The sequence below is a fragment of the Mauremys mutica genome, chromosome 13, assembly GCF_020497125.1.
Source record: "Mauremys mutica isolate MM-2020 ecotype Southern chromosome 13, ASM2049712v1, whole genome shotgun sequence".
Classification (NCBI taxonomy): Eukaryota; Metazoa; Chordata; order Testudines; family Geoemydidae; genus Mauremys; species Mauremys mutica.
The window spans coordinates 54,643,530-54,658,852 of NC_059084.1; the positions used below are offsets into that span (position 1 = coordinate 54,643,530).

The 15,323-nt window shown below is 45.5% G+C and overlaps 1 protein-coding gene across 1 annotated transcript; it reads left to right on the top strand.

The window, feature by feature from the left end:
- Window positions 1-6,762: 6,762 nt before the first annotated feature.
- Window positions 6,763-7,692, top strand: LOC123348554 (olfactory receptor 6M1-like). Its single transcript, XM_044986064.1, has one exon. The coding sequence runs from the start codon at window positions 6,763-6,765 to the stop codon at window positions 7,690-7,692; it is 930 nt and encodes a 309-aa protein (XP_044841999.1).
- Window positions 7,693-15,323: the final 7,631 nt, after the last annotated feature.

Genomic DNA, 15,323 nt, shown 5'->3' on the forward strand with positions numbered 1-15,323 from the left:
AGTACAAGGGCTGGTCAGGAATGTGGACTTTTGCAGTCTATGATAATTATCCCATTCCCATGCTGCTGAAGGAAGACTTGGCCAACCATGTGAAGTTAGCCAAGAGGGTGGGAATGGTCACCTGCAGCCAGGCTAAGCTTCACACCTAGCTCCATTCCTGCGTCTTCTACAAGGGCCCCCATCTGTGTTCCCAGAGACCCAGACTGAGGAGATGGAACCAGACCCCATACCAACGTCTGCAACGGGAGTAGTAGAACCAAGCACAAAGACCCAGCCAGAGCCAGTCCAAGAACCAGAACTGGTGAAACAACCAGCACCAGAACCATTGCCAGCACTGAATCCAGCACTTGCAACCCTGTCTACAACTCCAACAGCAGAGGGCACCAGGGAGCCTGCACTGGCAGCAGCAGATAAAGCTACACAAGAGGTTCAGCATGAAATACAACATAGTGTGCCAGCGGAGAGCGGTTCACAGTCAACAGAAACAGCCCCATCACCCACCGCCTCTCAGCTCTTCTAACTGATCCTGGTTTGTTGTAGAAAAAGGAGACTCTTTCTGGTGGGCACCAGGAAGACTGGCATCCTCAAAGACAGTTGGTAGTTCCAACTAAGTACTGGGTAAAGCTCTTGAGCTTAGCCCATGATCATCCTAGTGGCCATTCTGGGGTGAACAGGACCAAAGACCATTTGGGGAAGTCATTGCACTGGGAGGGAATGGGCAAGGGATGTTTCTACTTATGTCTGGTCTTGTGAGCTGTTCCAAAGAGTGGGAAAACCCCAAGATCAGGTCAAAGCCCCTCTCCAGCCACTCCCCATAATTGAGGTTCCATTTCAGTGAGTAAATGTGGATATTCTGGGTCCTTTCCCAAAGAAGACACCCAGAGGGAAGCAGTACATACTCACTTTCATGGATTTTGCCACCCAATGACCGGAAGCAGTAGCTTGAAGCAAAACCAGGGCTAAAAGTGTGTGCTAGGCATTAACAGACAATTTTGCCAGGGTGGGTTGTCCCACCGACATCCTTACATATTCAGGAACTAATTTCCAGGCAGGGACCATGAAAAGCCTGTGGGAAGCTCATGGGGTGAATCACTTGGTTGCCACCCCTTACCACCATCAAACCAATGGCCTGGTGGAGAAGTTTAATGGAACTTTGAGGGCCATGATACATAAATGAGCACTCCAATGATTGGGACCTAGTGTTGCAGCAGTTGCTTTTTGCCTACAGGGCTCTACCACATCCCAGTTTAGGGTTTTCACCATTTGAACTTGTGTATGGCCGCGAGGTTAAGGGGCCATTACAGTTGGTGAAGCATCAATGGGAGGGGTTTACATCTTCTCCAGGAACTAACCCCTGCCAGAAAAAAACCTAAAAGATGCTCAGGAAGACCAAAAAGCCTGGTAGGATAAATATGCAGAGAGCGTTCCTTCAAAGTAGGGGGCCAAGTCATGGTCTTAAAGGCGCTCCAGGCCCATTAAGTGGGAAGGGCCATTCATGGTCCAGGAGCGCCTGGGAGCTGTTAAATATCTCATAGCATCCCACTGCTCCTACCACGTCAGGGTTCCTTCCCCACTCTGAACTCTGGGGTACAGATGTGGGGACACACATGAAAGATCCCCTAAGCTTATTTTTATCAGCTTAGGTTAAAAACTTTCCCAAGGCACAAATTCCACCTTGCCTTGAACAGTATGCTTCCACCACTAAGTGATTTAGACAAAGAATCAGGGAAAGGACCACTTGGAGTCCTAATTTCCCAAAATATTTCCCCAAGCCCTGCACTCCCTTTCCTGGTGAAGGCTTGAGAATAATATCCTCACCAATTGGTACAGGTGAACACAGACCCAAACCCTTGGATCCTAAGAACAATGAAAAATCAATTGAGTTCTTAAAAGAAGAATTTTAATTAAAGAAAAGGTAAAAGAATCACCTCTGTAAAATCAGGATGGTAAGTACTTTACAGAATAATAAAAGATTCCAAACCACAGAGGATTTCCCACCTAGGGAAAACATTAAAATTACAAAAACAGGGATAAACATCTCTCTTAGCACAGGGAAAATTCACAAGCTAAAACCAAAGATAACCTAACACATTTCTTTGCTATTACTTACTATTTCTGCAATATTAGATGCTTGGTTTCTATATGGTTTAGGAAGATGTATTTTTCCTGCCCTGGTCCCTTGTTGACTCCGGGAGACACAGGTCAAAAAAAGCTTCCCCCACAGATATGAAAGTATCTTCTCCCCCTATTGGTCCTTTTGGTCAGGTGCCACACAGGTTTTTTGAGCTTCTTAACACTTAAAAGGATAAAGAGATATTAAGCCTTTATAGGGTAAAGAGGGATTTTATGCTACCCTTAGCTATATGTTTATGACAGGGGCTTTGTCATATATAGGTGCCTATTACTCCCCACCCTCTGCCCCGATTTTTCACACTTTCCATCCTGTCACCCTAGCTGCGAGGAAGGCAGAAAACTCCCTGGTCCTCCACCAAATGGGAGAAAAAATACGTTTCTGACCTCCAAATGGGCAATGGACTAGACCTGCAGCATCTGCCCAGCCAGGTTCCCATTCCTAGCTCAGGATGGGAAGGGTGGGGCTGCTGGAACAACATTAAGAGGGTCCAGGTGTCCCCACGTTGGGTTAAATCCTTGGAGCTGGGACATGCTGGCCAATCTGCACCCTCGTCCCTAGCTGGCCAGTGAGTGCCAGAGACTGCCGGGGGGAGGAGCTACCTAGTGTCCATTATCGTGTCCCCCTTCGCTGCCGGCCCCATCAAGTTCCCCCCCCGTTAAGGCAGGTGCCAGTAATTCCAGCACAGTCAGCCTTGGATAAGCCAGGCCTCTTGCCTGAGCCAATCAGAAGCTATTGTATAGACACGTGGTAGAATCATAGTGTGCCACAAGGCTTGGCTATAGACCGCTGCCTTATTTCATAAATGCCTCTCTGGAAACAAAGGAATGAAAGCCAAACACGGTACCTAACACAAGTTTATGTAGAAATATGACAGCCTGAAAAAAATTAGTGTAAGCTTGGTTTTTAAAGTTTTACCTAAAGGAAAACAGCTCTAAACCCGTATTCATTGTAAACACTAAAAACAGCTTTAGAATTACACACTTCTGCAAAACACACACACAGAGGTTAATTTAAAAGAGAAACCAGCTTCTATAAAACAGTTGATAACATTTTTACAAGACATGTGCAGGCTACTTCTCCGCCACGTTTCTCCCCCCCCCCCAAATTTTTAAAAACCTAAATACTGTTAAACCAAATCAAGTTTTAACAAACAAACTTTTAAAAGTTGAACATGAATAAAAAAACAGTATTGGTATTTTTTGACTGAGATGAAAAATACTGTAACATAACAAAAGATCTGTCTTTACAATCAAATCAATATTTTGTAAAGATATAGCTAAATAAAAAATGTTTAATATACATTACCCTAGCCTTTCAAATCATAGCATTAGCTTAATTTTAAAGTGATGCCTACAAAAAAAAACCCCACAGCATAATCAAACAAACATTTTTCTCCTTGTAAACTGTAAAGGAAGTTTTAGATGGCAGGGTAGAATATACAAATCCTCAACTGAAGGAGTTTACAGTGAAATTTTATTTAAAGCACAGAGGGAAATCTTACTATTGAGAACCCATATTTACATATGTGTTTCAATTAAAAAATAAAGTTGAAAAAGAGAAAAGCCATGCATGAGCATGAAGGAATTCTAGCAAAGAGAGAGAGCTGAGCATGGGGTACAATGGAAGGAGCATGATTTCCCATGGTCCCTACTGCTTTTTAAAAAATTGAACACCAAAATGTCACCATCTGGGAGTGATCAGTTCAGGCTCTCTGCAAACTCAGGCAGAGGCCACTATATTGTGTACACCTTTTCAAGATTTTCTTCCCAACAATGATGCACTGAACTGCTATCTGAATAATCACAAGTTAGAAATAACACAAGCTCCAAAGTTCAAAGCAACCTGAACTCTGGGTTTTCATTCTTTAATATATTTAGTAAGACTTAAAAAAAATCTGACCATTTCTAACATCTCAGTTCTGTGCTCAGGTATTCTGCTGGTGATTTGAGTGAACACAGACCATCAGGAGATGAAGAGGAAGAGAGAGAGGAAGAAGAAGAAGATCTGAATGTTTTAATGTAATCTCCTCACTTCGGTTTTCAGTAGAGATGGACTCAGGAGGCAAAATCCAGATCCCAGTTTCCCCAGAATTCAGAATGGAGATTTTAATTCATCCCCTTAACATGGAGGGACAGCAATGTCTCCAAGGTTGTACTGAGACATGGAGTTGAGTGGGGATTGTTGAGACAAGCTAGCTGCCATGTTTCAATATTAAACTTGTTCTTACCTGCCCAAAGGGACAGAGATCTGAGGTTTTCAATCAGTCCATCACAGAGAGAGGGGCTGCAAGGATGTTTCAATCTGGAATTGGGGAAGTGCAAAACTAAGCAAATGTTTTGACACGTTCCAGGAATCAGGACATTGGGTTCTGGCTGATCTGCTGATATAAAGTAGCCAGAAAACACCTAAATCAATTCCACACTTAATTTCTATAACTAGAGTGGAACAGTCAGAATATACCAGTGAGACTGGCCCATGGTCCTAGAAACCAAACTGGGCTAAGATATTCATGAGGAACTAGTGATTTGGGGACCCCAACTTTAAATACCTTAAAAGTGCTTGATTTCCAGAGGCCAGGTCCCCAGAACTTTCAGAAAATCCAATATCTATCTATCTATCTATCTATCTAATAAATTTACACGAATGCATGTTTATTTCATAAGTGCTCCATAAAGGTCCAGCTTTTTATAGGTATAAATCACCCCTTAAGTGAATTGCCCAAATGAATCTGAGGAATATCTGCACCAGAGCTCTTGCAGTCTTCATCAGCCCCTTCTTCTTTCTTCATTACAAAGAAAGTTTGGAGAGTTTGCGGGCTACAGAAAATTGTTCTTGGCAAATTAAATTTTACCATGTCAGAAGCCAACTCTACACTTAATGAGCCCCAAGAGGTCCACTTTACAGTCTCAACTTCCTGAGAAGTTAGCTGTTTTCATTTCATTTACAACAATTATTTCTCCATGAGATGTACTAGCTGGTATATATCCTCCAGTGTTCCAGGTGTTTTTCTTTTCTGGGACAGAATAAGGAGCAAGCTGGGGGAAGTCAGCTACTGAAAACATTCCCAGCTTATTTTGTTAAGAGCTTTAGTGAGATGCCTATTTCTGAATGATATTTGAAGATGAATCTCCCACCAGCTAGGATTCCTAGGTTATCAGTTTATTTATTTATTTGTGTGTGTGTGAAATAGATTTTATTAATGCATCTATGTATTTTGTGTGTGTGTTTGTGGTGTGTGTGAAATAGATCATAGGCTTTTTAGAAGGTAGGACTTGTGTTTGGAAAATATATCTCAGTTAGAGTGTGCATATGTTTAAAGCTAAATTATAAATATGTTATATTGTGATTTCCCTTTTATATATTTAGATTGTTGTTAGGAATGTAGGATGACAGATTATTTCCTCAATTATCAGTCGAAATCTGAAAGTGGTGAGAACATGCATGGTACCATCACTGAATCTATCTATCTATCTATCAGCAATGGAACATTATTATTATACCAGATGATGGAACCTGACCTGGTCATTCCTGTGGAAATATCTACTTTTTAAAATTAAGGAAAAAATATAAATATAAACTCATCATCTTACAGACATATATCAGAGGCGTAGCCGTGTTAGTCTGGATCTGTAAAAGCAGCAAAGAGTCGTGTGGCATCTTATAGACTAACAGATGTTTTGGAGTATGAGCTTTCGTGGGTGAATACGAATCCGACGAAGTGGGTATTCACCCACAAAAGCTCATGCTCCAAAACGTCTGTTAGTCTATAAGGCGCCACAGGACTCTTTGCTGCTCTTACAGACATGCTCATTGTACATCTTTGGAAGGTCCTGGTGGATGGAATGTCAGCCATGGCTGGAAAGAAGAATGATTGGTGAGAGAAACCATATTGAACACAGCCTGTACCTTGCTAGATTAAGTTTTAGACATTTAGATGCATGTTTTCAATTTTATTTCCTGGTAACCCTTTCTAACTTTACCTCTTATTCTTGAATTCACTTAAAATCCCATCTTCCTTTGTTGGTGAACTTGTTTCACTGTTACTATAAACCAACTCAGAGCCGTGTTTAAATGGAAGGGTGGATTTACCCATTATGTTAATAAGCTGTGATGCGCTTTTGTGTCTTTAGTGGAACAAACACACTTTATTATGTCTCCAAATGGCTCAGGAGAGGGCTGGGCACTTCAGGGCATGTGGTTTTGGGAAAATTCAGGCCTGGTTTCACCTCGCTGGGTGTAACCATGGCTGGTGGAAGCTGCAGTGGGGCTGTAACTAGGGTGGTCTAAGCACAGACACTCATGGTGTGACCTGCATACTGGTAGGCTGGTTGTGAGCATCCCAGGCTGGGAGCTACAGCAGCACAGCATCATGAGGCATCCAGGTGGCAAGGTAAGTGGTGACACAACCACTCATTCATCCATATTGCCCCCCCATACCTCGCAACTGGAAGTAAATTACCATTATCCCAATTTTTTAGATTGGGGAGTAACTGAGTCACAGAGATATCAAAGTCTCACGGTGTCCAGGGCCCATATTCCAGCCTCTCTCTCCTTGTGTACTATCTCAAAGTTTAGTGCAGCTGATGTTGATGGCTCTCTCTCCCTTCTTTCCTGGTAGGCAACAAGGTATGGTGCTAGCCAACCAGAGCACCGTGAGAGAATTTGTCCTGCTGGGGTTCCCTCACCTGCATCACCTAGGTTTCCTGCTCTTCCTGGTGCACCTGATGATTTACCTCCTGACACTTGCTGGGAATGTGGTGATCATCGCCATCACCTGGGCTGACCACCGCCTCCACACCCCCATGTACTTCTTCCTCAGGAGCTTCTCCTTCCTTGAGATCTGTTTCACCAGCGTCATTGTCCCCAAGATGCTGGCCAATTTCCTCTCAGAGGACAAGACCATCTCCTTTGCCGGCTGCATCGCCCAGGCCTTCTTCTACCACTCCCTGGGAGTCTCTGAGTTCCTTCACCTTGCAGCTATGTCTGTGGATCGCTACGTGGCCATCTGTTACCCACTGCACTACATGGCCATCATGAGCGGCAGGGTCTGCACCTTCATGGTGCTTACTTCTTGGTTTGGTGGCTTCTTCTTCATCATTGGCCTCGTCATGATGATCTCCCGGCTCTCCTTCTGCGGCCCCAACGTCCTGAACCATTTCTTCTGTGACGTGGGGCCCCTCGTCAGCCTCTCCTGCTCCAACACACACCTGGTGGAATCAATGGACTTCCTGGTAGCAGCTATTGTTTTGCTGGGTTCTTTGGCCATCACCGCGGTCTCCTATTCCTACATTGTTGCTACCATCATCCGCATCCCCTCAGGCAAAGAGCGACATAAGGCCTTCTCCACCTGCTCCTCACACATCATCGTCCTGAGCATCTTCTATGGCAGCTGCATCTTCATGTATGTCCGTCCGAAGCAGCGTGATGGACTGGATATCACCAAAGGGGTGTCCATCGTCAACACGGTCATCACTCCCATGCTCAACCCCTTCATCTACTCGCTGAGGAACAAGCAGGTCATACAGGTCTTGAAGGACACTCTGTGCTGGAAAAAATAGATAGTGGTGCATATGGGGAAAATGATTATTCAGGAGGGTTGGAAGAGGGTTTAATTAATACACTAAAATGTACTCAAAGTCTTTGAGATGCATGAGAGATTAGGGAGGTGTCAGGAAATAAATCAGGGGAGACACGGCCGTCTGACCGATAGATGGGTGGCCCAAACAGGACAACACAAGAGTGCTTTCACTTAAAGCTAAACTTTACTAGTCTGAAGCACTTTCACACGTCTGCAACAAGTTAGTAAAACACCCCAAACCCTTGATAATTACCAAAGCTGAGTGTGGCTTTCGTGTGATACAGCGGCAGCCCGTCTGCCGCTGGGGAACACAAGATGCATCCAGAGAGAGATGCCAGTCCCGAAACGAGTCCCACCTGTCTCAAGCTTTTTCCCCTTATTTATACAATAGTAATTAAAGAAACCTTGTTAAGTAAGCAGTTTCAAGCAAGAGGTTCCTTCTGATTATTGATTAACCAGGTGTGGGTCTTTCCAGAACTTGCAGCCTTGAGACCTCAATGGACATTCCTGAAGGTACATCTTGCTCTTTTCAAATGCATGTATCAGCAATTTTAATACCATTCTTATCAGGGTGGACGCGGGTTCAAGCTGCCCTTTTGGTGGCACCCTAAATCCCCCTCCCCTCCTGCCTTGGTCAAGCTGAGACTTGCTTTTAACAGCTTGCTGACTAGGCTGTCTTTAGCAATAACCAAAATAGTGGTTTCAGGCACTTTACTGGTTTGCCAAAGTCTCCCCTTACACTGTCATGGAGGAAATAATGATCGACTGAATGATGTTTTAACTCATTGAGAACTGTGGGTTGTCACAGATGTTTGTGATGATGACTGGGTTAGAGATTCCTTTCCACTCACCAGTCAGCTAAACTGAGAATCATAAAAGAAATTCCATCAGCAATTAGAAAAACAGAAGAGATGGTAAAATTAAACACGGGAAAAGATTTTTCCCTCCAAAAAGAAGTTTCTTTGTCTCACACGGTATAAAAGACAGAGGGCTTGAAAATTGGTCTGGATAGTGCAAAATACTGCATCCCACCAGTTACAGAGGAGAGAGAGACATGGAGGCCTGTTACACCGACGGGGGCAATGCTCTATTCTGTATAGCACTGTGCTAATCTCTGATGGATAATCTTTGATTAAATAATTTCATTTGATCCTGTTATTTGACAATTACGAATTGTTATTAAATTGAAACATACTAAATGTGGCCATCCTAGAAAGGATTCCTTATGCTGTCATTATAAATGATGAAAAGTTTAATTTTCATGTTTTATAGACTCATAGACTTTAAGGTCAGAAGGGATCATTATGATCATCTAGTCTGACTTCCTGCACAATGCAGGCCACAAAATCTCACCCACCCACTCCTGTAACAAACCCCTCACCTATGTCTGAGTTATTGAAGTCTTCAAATCATGGTTTAAAGACCTCAAGGTGCAGAGAATCCTCCAGCAAGTGACCCATGTCCCATGCTGCAGAGGAAGGCGAAAAAACTCCAGGGCCTCTGCCAATCTTCCCTGGAGGAAAATTCCTTCCCGACCCCAAATATGGCGATCAGTTAAACCCTGAGCATGTGGGCAAGACTCACCAGCCAGACACCCAGGAAAGAATTCTCTGTAGTAACTCAGATCCCACCCCATCTAACATCCCATCACAGACCTTTGGGCCTATTTACCTGCTAATAATCAAAGATCAATTAAAAATGACTCATTGTTTTCAAATTGTCGAGGTCTCACTCTATTGTGTTTCTTTTTCTGTTGACCTTACATTTGGGCCATTAGTATTTAGAGAGTACGGGATTATTTGTGTAACCCTTCTGTCAGGCCAAATTGATAGCAGCAAGGGCCGGGTTCAATACAGATGGGTCCCTTCCCCACAACATAATGCAAAACCAGCTTGAGCCCCCACCCAGTGACCTGGGAAAACTTACACATACCTCTGGGCGCCTCGAAGAGGCAATACTTCCCCTCTCGCAAGCACAGAGACTCTGTGTAGCAGAAAATGTTTAATAACATGAGATAAACAACACAGCATTAAACTGGGAAAACACCTCATAGATCAAACCATGAGCAAAGACCCATCCCAGGAAATTGGGCCGTGTCCTCTTCCCTGGGCTCTTGAGTCCAGCAACCCCAAAATCACCCCAAGACTCCAAAGCCCAATATCCCAAATGTCCCTAGAGTCCAGCAACCCAAAGATCACCCACAGTCCCAAAAGTCCCGCAACCCAAAAGTCTCTGTCCCAGGTCAGTGCAGCCCCAGAGTTCAAGAGTCTATCTGCAGGGGTTTTCCCCCTCCAGCTTGGGTAGAAAGGGCACCTTACGTGGTCCGGGGCCGACCGCCCTGCCTCTCCGTGGGATTCTGCTTCCGCCTTCCCCACGAACTGCTCAGCTCCGTTCCGCTCCACTCTGCCAGCTGCTCTTCTCCACCAGCTGTCCCGTTATCCGCTCCAGCGATCCCCGCAAACTGCTCGGCTCTCCTCGCTCCGTGCGCCGCTCCAACCATCCCACAAACTGCTCCGCTCTGCCCAGCTGCTCTTCTCCACCAGCCATCCTGTGATCCGCTCCAGCCGTCCCTGCAAACTGCTCCGCTCCACTCGCTCCGTGCGCCGCTCCAACCATCCCACAAACTGCTCCGCTCTGCCCAGCTGCTCTTCTCCACCAGCCATCCTGTGATCCGCTCCAGCCGTCCCTGCAAACTGCTCCGCTCCACTCGCTCCGTGCGCCGCTCCAACCATCCCACAAACTGCTCCGCTCTGCCCAGCTGCTCTTCTCCACCAGCCATCCTGTGATCTGCTCCAGCCGTCCCTGCAAACTGCTCCGCTCCACTCGCTCCGTGGGCACTCCAACTGTCCCACAAACTGCTCTGCTCCGCCAGCTGCTCTACTCTGCAATATAGCTTCATGATCCCCCATTAGTTAGCACAGCTCTTTAGTGATTTCAGCTCTTAGTGAGTTCAGTTCAGGAACCTGTAACTTAGATTCTTAAGGGAATCAAAAATCAGCTCTGGTATTCAACAGTGTAGAAAGGAGGAGGTGCAATTGATGCTTCTGACTCATACAAGGAGCCCACTCCCTTGTCTAGTGAGTGCCACTCAATTGATGGTGAGACTCCCTGTCACAAAGCAGATTCACAGTTCCTCATCCACACAATCAGGGTGACAACACTCCATTCCTTCTACCCCAACAACAAAGAAACTGGGGATCCCACAACTGCCAAAGCAACCATCCCACGCTGCCGTGGGCTATGCCAGGCGGGGTGGGTGTGCCTATGCAAACACGATCAGCCCCTTAAATTCTTTTCCATACTCGCCATAATTCACCACCAGATGTCAGGGTAGAGCTCATCCCGACTCTGCTTACATTTGTGTGGAATAAATACACATATCTTCCATTAAGTGTGGGGTTTTGGGGGGGCTATTCATTAAAATTAGGTTAGATTAGGGTTGTTTTATCGTTATTCCACATCCCTTGGTATCAATTCAGCCATGGATTCCTCAATCCCAGAACCATTGGTCCCAGATCACAAAGGAGATAGAATCACTATGGTTCTGGAGAAACCACAGCACCCCCAGGATTTATGCAGAGTCCCTGCTGTTGGCTAGGCATGCGGGGTCCCAGCTGCTGGCCCCACCCCAGGGTTCCACTCCAGGCCCTGCATGTGGGGCCCCAGCTGCCAGACCTGTGCCTGGTTGTGCATGCAGGGTCCCAGCTGCTGGCCCCGCACCAGGGGTTCTGCTTCCAGACTTGCATGCCAGGCTGCCAGCCCCACTCCTGGTCATGTATGCAGGTTCCCAGCTACCAGCTCCACTCCCAGCCGTATATGTGGGGTCCCAGCTGCTGCTCTCACACGCTGGGCTCTGTTACTGGCCCCACACCTGCCCCCTGCTGTGGTCCCAGCCTTGGCCCCCTAACCGCTATCCATGTCCCCCCTTCCTGGAGACACGGCTTTGCTCCTGGACTCAGCTTTGGGGTGGGGGGAAAAGTGAAGTAAAAAGTTTGCGGATAGTTTTGTTGGACTTCAGCACCCCCACTATAAAAGCATTCCAGCGCCACTGATTGTATGCCCATATTGGAGCTCCTCAATCCCAAGGATTTCTCCTCTCTTCTCTGGTGCTGCAACTTCCTCCTTAATGATGAGTATAGCCTGGTCCCATTGAAGTCAATGGAAATTTTGCTATTGATTCAGTGGTGTTGGGTTCATCGCTAAACACTCTGCTACCAGGAAGATATTGACAAACTGGAGAAGAGCCACAAAGATTATCAGGGAGTTGGCAAATGATCAGAGAATATCAGAGTTGGAAGGGACCTCAGGAGATCATCTAGTTATCATGTAGGAGTAAAGATTAAAAGAGCTAAATCCAGATCAGCTAAGAGACAACCGTGGAGCAGGGCTGGAGGGGGTATTCCAGACTGTGTAAAGGCACAGCTGAAAGAGGAATTATTGAGAGATGTTATCTATTCAGTAGTCATAGGTATGGGAAAGGGACAATCTAACATGGCTGACAGAAAATATTCTCTTGGGAAATTGCAACCTGCTCTATTTTCAGCATGTCCGCCCGTGAGAGTATCTTCTGGTCCTTATCCTGTTACACTGTGGAGAGAGAGAGAGTTCATATCCACAAACAGACTGAGCTGTGGCAACACCTCACTTCTAGATGCCTAGCTAACTAGTGGAGTCCCCAAACCCTCACTTTGGCATCCAGGCACCCTACGTGGGAGAGCCAGGGTCCTGAGAAGGAGATCCACAAAAGCCAGCATGCTAGGTTGTGACCTGCCTAAGTTAGCCAATGGGAGATGCCAAGAGAAGGGGTATTTACTAAACCCTGCCCCTCTCAGGAAGTTCAGTGCCTACATCCAGGCAGACACCGTCCTCTGCTTGGGATTCTCAGCTGTGAACCTCCTCTTGGAGTTAGGTGTCTAGGTTTTTTTTTGCAATGAGCTCGGTGTGGAGAGAACTTTTAGCATAGTTATGGCACTCACACAGGAGACCCCCAGCTCCAGTCTACCCTGTGTGCAGAAGGGATTTGATGAGGGCTCTGGAATCTCATAAAAGAATGTTCTAACCAGTGCGCTATGGGATATTGTGTGGTGAAGCTGTTCCACTCTAGGTAAATAATGAAAGATCCATTGGAGCAGAGGGACTGAAAATGGGGTTTCTGCATCCTGGATGGGTGCTGAAACCACGAAGCTATAGAGTCATTCATATGCTGACCTACTCTCTCTCTCTCTCTCTCTCTCTCTCTCTCTCTCGCCCATTCTCTCTACTTATTCAATACAAAGTGGAACATCTTCAAGAGCAGAGCTCTTCAGGAGCTGTATAATAGTATATCTCAGTGTCTGGGGGCTAAGGCACTCAGCTGTGAGGTGGCTGATCCTTGCTGCTGCCAATAATGCAAAGTACATGTCCTATTCATGACTTCAGCATTAAAATAAGTCCCAAAAAGAAAAGTCATTTCAAAATGAAAGATTCAGATGTGTCATTTTGATAAGATCTGAACACAAGTGTTTATCAAAATGCTTCATTTATTTTTTTTCCAAAGCAAAATTTCATGGAAATCGACATTTTCCCATGATTTCAATTAAACACCATTATCTGGGGGGAAAGAACATTGCTTCCAAAAACTGTTGACCAAGGTTAATTATTATTTTTAACTATCCTAAGATGATTCCCACCAAATTAGTTTAATTTAGCATCACCGGTTTTGTTTATTATGGGAGTAGTGAACAATGTACACATACAAGAGATTATCAGCATTTCAGTTTTGTTCTGTATTTAGTGATAACACCTCTTGGAATGGACTCCATGCACTCCACCCTTATTGGGACACCTACCGTATCTTTAGAGGTCACCACCAAACTTTGGTGATTCAGCTGATCAAATGTAGGTTCCATCTTGATTCCCCTCAACCTAGCACCACCACAAAATGGAGTTAGCCAAATGGTCACCGGGAAGGGACTCAGGAGGTGACACTGCCGGGCACAAGCTGCTCTTTTGATGCCAGTAGCACAGAGCAGTTCAAAGGGAGGGAGCTGGTACAATAAGCTGCCCCTTCCCCGCCCCCACCCTCTGCTGCCCCTCAGTGCCCATTATACAGTAAAGGCCCATTACAGCCAGTTCATGCTTCTGGGCTTCCCCCTGGGCCTAAAGAAAAGGCTCCCAGTAGATGTATTGAACTGCTTTTGGATGGAACTGGATTAGAAATTGGGAGTGCTGGATGCTACCAACATAGAGGTATTGGCAAACAAATGAAGTTATGTTCTAAAGGTTTCTGTCATATTATAGCAATTTGACTTTGAATCTCATGTATCCGAATTTAAATATAGTCAATTAAATGTCTTATATTTTGTCTTCTATTGTAAAACCTGTGCCCCTTGGAATGGATGTAACTGCTTTACAAACATTGCTTGTGCACCCTGATTTGCAGAACCAGTTACATACTGCAAAACAGGAAGGGTGCAGAGTCATGGTTATCGTGCATCATAATGCCAATGAATTTAAACAGGTATTTGCAAGAATTGGCAAAGACCTGTCGCACCACTGGTGGGAAGCGTTATTGGAATGGTCCCCCACTGGCACACACATCCTGAATTTAGCCCTACACCCCATCATAGTAATCTTGGGGTGCCAAATAGTAGTGGTTTTTGTTACCAGACTAATGACATGCTGGACCTGGCACAAAATCTGGCAAGTGCAAGTCCCCCGACACATGAGTCAGTGGTTACTGCCACTGGCGCTCCTACCTCTGGGAAAGGAACATATCGAACTCGTCGCCCCTCCCTTAAATAGGAAAGGAGGCTAAGGCGATCACTTGTCAATTGCTGGGCTGGTGTGCTAAGTACGGGATGCCAACAAGAAGATAATTTGCTCGGTCTCGGCTGAGAGTCTTGAGCTTTTGTTGGATCTCAACTCAGGTGCATCCAGACAAAGTGTGACAGTGATCGTGTAAAGGCCCCCTTGTGTAACAGGTGGCCTTTAAGGAGGGGAAACTGTACGGGGAGACTTCGACAAACCAGTAAAGTGCCTGAAACCACTATGGCTTATTGTTAAAGACAGCCTAGTCAGCAAGCTGTTAAAAGCAAGTCTCAGCTTGACCAAGGCAGGAGGGGAGGGGGATTTAGGGTGCCACCGAAAGGGCAGCTTGACCCTGTGTCCTTCCTGATAAGAATTGGGTTGAAATTGCTGATACATGCATTTTCAAAGAGTAGGATATGCCCCAGGAATGGCTATTGAGGTCTCAAGGCTGCAAGTTCTGGAAAGACCCAAACCTGGTTAATCAATAATCAGAAGGAACCTCTTGCTTGAAACTGCTTACTTAACAAGGTTTCTTTAATTACTATTGTATAAATAAGAGGAAAAAGCTTGAGACAGGTGGGACTCGTTTCGGGACTGGCCTCTCTCTCTGGATGCATCTTCTGTTCCCCAGTGGCAGACAGGCTGCCGCTGTATCACTGGAAAGCCACACTCAGCTTTGGTAATTATCGTGAGTTGGGGGTGTTTTACTAACTTGTTGCGGGCGTGTGTAAGTGCTTGAGACTAAGTAAAGTTTAGCATTAAGTGAAAGCACTCTTGTGTTGTCCTGTTTGTGCCAGCCATCTATCGGTCGGACGGCCGTGT